Raw genomic sequence first — 8,218 nt, 5'->3', positions numbered from 1 at the left:
ACATCAAAGGCTCCCCTGGAAAAGAAATGTTCTCGTCAAAAGTGCAAAATTTCTCCATTTGTGGTTTTGCTGATGCAGATTGGGGCTCTTGACTGGACACTCGACAATCAATAAGTTTTTGTGTTCTTCTTAGCAATTCCTTAATATCATGGAAGTCCAAGAAACAACAAACTGTATCCCACTCAACTGCAGAAGCAAAGTATCAAAGAATGGAAGTGATAACATGTGAAGTTATTTTTCTTCAACGTTTACTCAAGGAACTACAATTTAAAAGACCCTCATCCGGCTCTACTATTATGTGACAATCAAGTTGTGATTTGCATTGCTCACAATCCCATGTTTCATGAGAGAACCAAACATATAGAACTTGAATGCCGCTTTGTCCGATATAGAGTGATGGATGGTTCAATTAAAGTGTTGCGCATTCAATCTTCAAATCAACTAGCAAATATGTTAACTAGACCATTACCAACAACCTCTATGTTTGTGCTAATCTGCAAGATGGTGGTCAAAGGCATCTTTTCCCTATATTGCGAGGAAACTTGAAGTTTAAGTTCGCGATAAGAGTTCTATGCGAGTAAAAGTTGGTTAGTTCGTGAGGAAGGTTTCTTGGAGTAAAAATGTAACCACACAATAAGGTTATTCGTGAGAAATGTTAAGTGGTTGAGTTATTCGCAGTATGGAGTTAGGTGAGAAAAAAGGTCTAGCGAAGAAAATGTCAATTTAATTTGACATGGGTTAATCTGTAAGATTTAGGATTTAAGCATGACTAGATTAAATATTAAATTTACACGTGTAAAGTTTTAAGTAGAAGCTGGCGAACTGAGAAAAGTTTAAGCATGACTAAGATATTTTAAGGGCTCTAAAAATAGAGGACGTGGTCATTAAGTAAGCACAAAAGATTGCATTAAAAAAAAAAAGAAGAAGAGCTAAAATGTTGTTGTTTTGCTTTGGCGAGAAGAAGATAAACAAAATGTGTTAAGTGTTGCGGTTTGTTCCGTGAGAAGGCTATGCGAAAAGAGAAGGAAAAGGAGGATATTTGGTAATATATGGTGAGTGCTTTCCTTTCAAAGTTTTGTGAGTGTTTTATCTCAAATGAATTTATGTTAAAAACTTTATTATGTTTTTCTCTTTACTGATTTGAATGAAGAATTTAAATGAGAAATGCATCAAAAGAAATTTATATGAAAAATTTCTATGTTTTTAATCATGATTATGATTTCAATACTATAAAATAATTTTCAAACCATTAGTTGTTTCTTTGAGGTGATACTAACTTTTATGTGCACATAAAAAGTCAAGGCCAACAATAGGTGTACGATGCCACATGACGATAATTAAGATGTTGGCTTATGCGTGGAAAGGAGTGTATAAAGCTTAGCAGCTTGAGCAACAAGAACAAATATGTATGTTCTTGGATGATGTTGATACAATAGTCTAAACACGAGATAATGAGACAAAACGTAGAGATGACTAATGTGTGTTTGCTTGAGATGATTTATGTTATGCATAAAAGATGTGTTATGTTAATTGATGTTTTTGTGAAATGTATGTGATATGATTTAATTCTATTGTAAAAATGATTACATGCGTTTTGACATGTTTTGTGAAATAAAGTGTTAATTGATAAACTGATGTGTGTTGGTATTTATAATTTGACGAAAAAGATTAATCAAAGGCCATTGCGGAAAGGAGTTTATAAAACCTCATTAAGTCATTTAACTTACATTTTAAAAATCTTATCTTCCAAAATCAGACATTTAGGCCAAGTCGAGAAGACGGTTAAAGGTGTTGTGGCGAGATGACTCTAGGCGCTTTGGAAATAGTTAAGCATCATTTATTTGGTCGATGTGTTGTACTTATGTATCAAACGACAACCATTAATAAAGTGTACGTTTTGTTTAAGTTATTTATCATTTTGTCATGGGTTTTGAGTTTTTGTTGATAGTTTATAAGAAGATGAGGGTAAACTTAGCAATAAGATTAGTTGCAAAGTTTAAGCTAATTCGCATCCTATTTGCACTACTTCCTACGTTGGATTAGGACGTGATTGTTTATCTCTTTCCCTCACACGTGGATATAAATTCTTTTGGACACCTCTTCCATAAACGAGAAAATCACTTTATGTTTTCCTTTTCCTTGTTATAAATGACGAAGATTATGTGGGCGTGTATCTCACCCATAATAAAGCAAACAGAATGAAACATACATATTTAATGGCGAGAAAAGAAGAGAGTGGAGACTAGGCCTAGACAGGATTGGTATCCAAATTAGGGTATTTTCTACTAAAATAATTGGAAACAACGTTTGATTCCAAAAGCTGAATGATATGGATCTGTGAAGAATTTAAACATCGAGGAGTCTTGTACTGAGTGATTGAAGCACCTCGATCGAGCGCCAACTGCATGAGCTTTTCAAAAGTTCCGGCCTTTACTATCTTTATTTCCAATGGGTTGATACATTTTTCATGAGATCGTGCTAGGCGGTAGAGTAGATTAAGTGAGTTTTCAATGTCAAGGCAACAATCCTCAAATACCGAAGATGGAATGTCATTTGAGTTTTGTTCCTTAAGGTCATCCATAGTTAATTCCCAGTACAACACATAGTGTCCAGGAATTGTTGAGAGATCAGCATAGGTTGTGTAATCCACAATTTTTGCCCCAAATGACTTCATTACACGACCACCTTCTTCTACAGCCTTGTGAAGCCCTGCTTCATCTGTTTTTTCGTTACTAATGTTTAGAACCACATTTTTTCTGCGTACAAATCTAAAACTTGGGGCTTTATTTTTAAATCCTGTCACCCGAACAATGTCGCCCATGCAATAACGGTACAGCCCTGCAATAATATAGTATATGTTCATGCAACTGAATCTCTTGCCAAACCATGTTCCCTAATCTATTATTTGGTTCTTGGTTTCGGAAAATTAAGTTTAATTTTAATGTTTTGTAGATTACATTTTGGGTGTGTTTTAAAGACCAGAGTCAAAATTTGTATACAGAAAACTAACATTTCTAAAATGATTGTTTTCTACATTATTTAAAATTTGGCTCTAAATTTAATTGTTTACCTCGAAAATTTGTGAAAAAATAAATTATGTGAATAATTATAATTTTTCTAAAATAAAAAACCAAAAGTTAATCATAGACTTAACGAACTTTAACGTGTATACCTATTTGGTTCTTAAATTTTTAAAAAATAATTAAAAAAAGTTAGTCTATGATTTAAGAAAATTCACAAAGCTACTGATTATTTAGCATAAAATTGAAAATTCAGGAACAAACTACTATTATACGAAAATATTATGAAAAGAAAGAAAAAGAGTTACCAGCAAAAGTGGTGATGACAAGCTCATATTCACGTCCTAACTTGACATCCACAAGATCGACTAATTGTTGGTTTACTTCTCCATTGGGGTCGTTTATCATATCGATTGGCAAGAACTCGAAGTACGCCATGGTGGGGATCAAAGTGTAGGATACTTCATCATGATTACACAATGGATCTAAGTTTAAGCCAAGGAAACATTCTGAAGAACCATAATGATCAGAAACAATAGGGAGATTATTTGTATAGTAATTTAACAATGGAATGTATTGTGACATACTTCCCGTCACAATAGCATTAATATATTTAGCATTTGGCCACAATCTTGTAATAATTCCTTCCCATCTTCCTTTTCTACATTCATTTTCAATCAAATCCGCAACTTCAGGATTGGGTTTTACAATAATCTTCATTAATGATTCCCTCACTGATGAATTTGTAATTTTGGGATTAACTGTTCTTGTTCGTATATCAGTAGCCAAATCAACCCAATGATTTTCAAGGAACTTAAAAACATGGATCAAAGTAGAGGCAAAAAGAGCACTAACTCGGAAAACTACTTCGTTTTGATAAAGGCCACAAAGAAGCTGACAGTATAGGCTTTGATACGAGTCTGTGCAAAGAATAATGTCATCTGGGCTTGTGTTATTCCCACTAGGCATACTTTCGAGATTTGATGACCTTTTGTGCAAATTTGTAAATATCGAACGAACAATAATCCCACCTTTTGTCTTAAACTCAGGTTTTGCAAAATGAAAATTCAATCCTTTGACTTTGTGCCAATTGATATCTGGAAACAACTGTTTCATCCTTGGCATTATATAGCTGAAAAAAGACAACCTTCTTACGAACTCTTGTTCGTACATTGGAATTAACTTGTGTTCTCCTCCAGATGTCCCAGAGCTTCAACAAAACATAATTCAAACTTATCAAGTAAGGTCTTATTTTTTGAAAACTCATTATATATATATATATTGAAGAAAATAACTAGAGAATTATTCATATACCACCTCGAACCTCAAACTATTAGGATTTTTAAACAGCTGAACTCCTAAACTTTTAATTTGATTCATTGCTTCTATAGTTCGTTATTTGTTGCAAAGCAATCAACTCCCTTTGTTAGTGTTGATATCAATGCTACCATCGAGTCATTTGTCAATTTTCTTCTACACAACAAACTACATCAAGCTAATAGCAACAACTAAGGTTAACAGACCACGAGGACTTAATTTACGTCTAAGAAACAAAAGTCAAAGAGAAAAGCTTGTTGTATAGTTTTAGGTTAATCCAATTAATGAATATAAATTTAATTATATGCCTCAAAATACATTTTCCTCACTCGTGAACGTGAAATAATAGAAAGGAGATGCAAGAAGTGAAAATTAAGATATCCGTTAACTAAAAAACTTAAGTTTTTGGGAAAACTGATGAACTAAGAATAAGTATATGAAATAATTAAGTAGGGATCAAAACAGGACGTGTATTAGAATATATACATATAAGTCACCTTTTAAAGAACTCTGTAATGGGATTTGAGCATAGGATTGAGGAATCATCACCGTCAGCAATACGAGCTATATAAGGTCTTAATTGTTCGTAACAGACAAGAGGTATAAGTTTTTTGAAGGTTGGCGAATCAGTAGGGACAACAAGGCCATGTTGCTGCAAGTATTCAACATTAGCATTTGTTGACAGAATTTCATTTAAAATTTGTCGTTGGATTTCGTCGGCTTTGGTTGTGATATCTTCAATGTATTGTAATGCTTCTTTTTCTTTCTCATCCAACCACTTCTCTTCAACATCGGGCATTTTTTTGAAGTTTTGAAGAATTGGGTTACAGAGATGTAACAAAGGAAAGAAGGGTCTTGGGAAAGAAGAGACTGATTTGTGATGTGAAATTGAAAGAAAATGAGAAATGGGATGCTGGAAACCGAGAGAGGAAGAATTTAAATAATGGAATGGATTTACCAATTTCTAATATTATATACTATTTATCAGTATTTCTATCCCAAAAAGGATACTTCGTCAAATCATATTTCTTAGTAGATTTGTTTTTTCTTATATTCTAACTTACTTTTTTATTTATTTTTAATTTAAAATTAATTATTAATAACTACATATATATTAATAATTTTAACTTTAATAATTTTCTAATACCATTCACATCTCTTTATCTTCCACCTATTCACATCTCCTTATCTTCCACCTATTCACATCCCTTTATCTTCCACCTATTCACATTCTCTTATTTCATATTAACTATTTTGTAATTATTTCAACCTTTCAAATTCTTTCCCTTTTCAAATTTTTAGGTATAAATATTCCATTTTTTTTTTTATTTTTTTCATGTTCAAGTCACTACAAAAAGTTGTGTGTAAAGAAATTAGTCTTCCAACAAGTTCAAATGAAGATTTGTGAGTCAAGGCTACAAAAACCCTTTGTTTTATGATTGTTGTTGAGGTTACACACAATTTGAGGGTGAGGGGCTATCTTATGAGTTTATGTCATCATTTTGGTGCTGCTTTGCAAGCTTGAAGAGAGATTCCTATGTTGTTTCTTAGTCACTTTTATTTTTGTCTAACATTATAAATAGAGAAAGAAAAAAAAGAAAATATTAGATAAGCGAGAAGGGAAATAAAATGTTGTTGTTTAGGCCTCATGAAAATTGAATAATAAGAAAATTTATTTTTTGTTAGCTGATTATTTTCTTTTTATCTATTGGTTTGGTCATCTTAATGTGTTAAAATGATCTTGATTTAAGTGAAAAACATATTTTTCTTCTAGAGGGCATTATTCAAAATTTAAATTTTAAATGTTATTTTCCTTAAGCAGCATTGAAGTTATCCCAAAATTATTTTTGTTATTTTAAACATTCGATATGTAATTGATATATGAAAAAAGTTCTACTTATCAATCTAAAGCTTGATTGAATGGATTGCTTCATAGTCATACTATCAAATTCTTTATATCTTTTAGCTCATTCTATTTATACATGCATATAACAAGTCTTGAGGAAAAACTCTCTCTAGAAATAAAGTTCAAAAATGTATTTCCAAAAATTATTTTAAAAAATCATGAGTAAATAAATATAGTTTCGTTCTATTTGTGTGAAAATTAGCGTGCATAGCACGTGCTACCAACTAGTATATAATAAATAAATTGTAGGGGTGCAAATGGATTGAGTCGAGTTGACGTCAAAACCGACTTGACCTGATCCTGAATTGTACGATTCACCACCAATGTCTGACCCAACTGCCCCACATTTGGGTTGGGCCGAAGCGAGTCAGCTCGATTTTTTTTTTTTTTTTGAGAAATTGTAATTGATGGTTATTTTAGGAATAATAATTAAGGATATATCAATATTTTAAAATAATGGAAAATATAGCAAAATTATCGTTGATAAACTCGTATAATTTATAAGTGATAAAATAATATTTGCAACATGGTCTATCGATGATAGACTTCTATCATTGATAAAATTTGACAAATTTTGTTATATTTACAAATTTTTTAATATGTTGCTATATACTTAATTATTTTGAACCTAATTGCTAAATTTGCAACTATCTCTTATTTTGTAATGGTGTGTGATTAGTTAGTAGATAATAACCTTTGAAAATCTACATCAGTTGTGGCCTAAGAAAGTGCTGCAAGAAGTTTTGTATTTAGAAACTCAGCGTTCTTTCTTTGACCAAAGTCTAGTAGATAACCGTTCTATTTGAAACATTTCTTTTCAATGTATGGCATTTGAATCCTTGAAGATATAAATCCTAAATAAAAACATATCTTTATACCATCTAAAGTTTCACATATATGAACATTTTAGATTTTTTATTATTTCCTCTAGTTGTCTATGACATGTTATTTCCTAGGCCAAAATGTCCATTGATTGTGTAGAGAAGAGCTTCTACAACGTCCTCTCGCTCTTTTTCTACTTCTTGAGTTGTTGAAGTTTCATCTTCAATTTTAGTTCTTTTAATTATTGTCCAATGATTTTTAATTGCTTCTTTTAGTTCATTGGTTATGGCATAATACCACTACAATTTAAGACTTCCACTAGATCCATTGATTAGAAGCATAACAACTTCTCCATTTGAATGGTCGTTGGATTCAAAGACTATGGAAAACGTTAACATATTATTTAATATGTCATAGGTTTGATATTCCGGAGTTCCACCAATATTCCATACATATATGGATTCTCTATTGAATTTTGTATTTATGGCATATCATTGTCTCTTCCATTAAATCCATTGATTAGAAGTATAACAACTTCTCCATTTGAATGGTCGTTGGATTCATAGGTTATGGAAAACGTTAACATATTATTTAATATGTCATAGACTTGATATTCCGGAGTTCCACCAATATTCCATACATATATGGATTCTCTATTGAATTTTGTATTTATGGCATATCTTTGTCTTTGTTCTAAACCTTCTCCTAGAAATGAAGGTCGATGATGAAAATTAATTTGATCTCTCCTCTTAACAAATCTTCCAAAATTTATTTTGTTGATTTGTTTTTCTTTTTTGTTGGCTCGGAGATTTTCAAAACCTTCCATGAATTGAGTTGCATCTTCTTCATTAATTAAGAACATTTATCAAACTTTCGCTCTTTAGGTTGTTTACGAGTTTATTAATTTCATCTAGAGGTTTTTGTTTTTGAGTTTTTATCTTAACTTTTTCTAAAGGTTGGAATAGATTACTAGTTTTTCCGAGAGCAGGAGAATTGGAAATTTTTTCTTGCTTAAAGACTTTGCTCGCAATTGAAGAAAACATTCAGTTAGAATAATTGTTTTGAACTTAGATGCTTTTTATTTCTTTATTTGCGTGAGCCTTGTGTCCTTTGGATTTCTCGATGATTTGGAAAGGTTTTGCTATAACGTTCT

General features: G+C 31.6%; 1 protein-coding gene across 1 annotated transcript; it reads right to left on the bottom strand.

The window, feature by feature from the left end:
- Positions 1-2,105: 2,105 nt before the first annotated feature.
- LOC101209767 (indole-3-acetic acid-amido synthetase GH3.6) lies at positions 2,106-5,272 on the bottom strand. Its single transcript, XM_004139996.3, has 3 exons — positions 4,835-5,272; positions 3,329-4,230; positions 2,106-2,838 (listed from the first exon to the last, which is right to left on the bottom strand). Exons 1-3 carry the CDS (start codon positions 5,134-5,136, stop codon positions 2,249-2,251), a joined length of 1,794 nt encoding a protein of 597 aa, XP_004140044.1. The 5' UTR covers positions 5,137-5,272; the 3' UTR covers positions 2,106-2,248.
- Between the last annotated feature and the right edge of the window lie 2,946 nt (positions 5,273-8,218).

The sequence above is a fragment of the Cucumis sativus genome, chromosome 6 (genome assembly GCF_000004075.3).
Source record: "Cucumis sativus cultivar 9930 chromosome 6, Cucumber_9930_V3, whole genome shotgun sequence".
Taxonomy (NCBI): Eukaryota; Viridiplantae; Streptophyta; class Magnoliopsida; order Cucurbitales; family Cucurbitaceae; genus Cucumis; species Cucumis sativus.
The sequence above is the reverse complement of the archived record's forward strand: the minus strand, read 5'-3'. Positions and strand labels throughout refer to the sequence as shown.

Coding starts and splice junctions, on each gene's coding strand:
- LOC101209767 (XM_004139996.3), bottom strand. CDS start 5,136: ATGCCCGATGTTGAAGAGAAGTGGTTGGATGAGAAAGAAAAAGAAGCA. Junction 4,231..4,834: donor ATTACAGAGTTCTTTAAAAG/GTGACTTATATG, acceptor GTTTTGTTGAAG/CTCTGGGACATCTGGAGGAG. Junction 2,839..3,328: donor TGTCATCACCACTTTTGCTG/GTAACTCTTTTT, acceptor ATATTATTGCAG/GGCTGTACCGTTATTGCATG.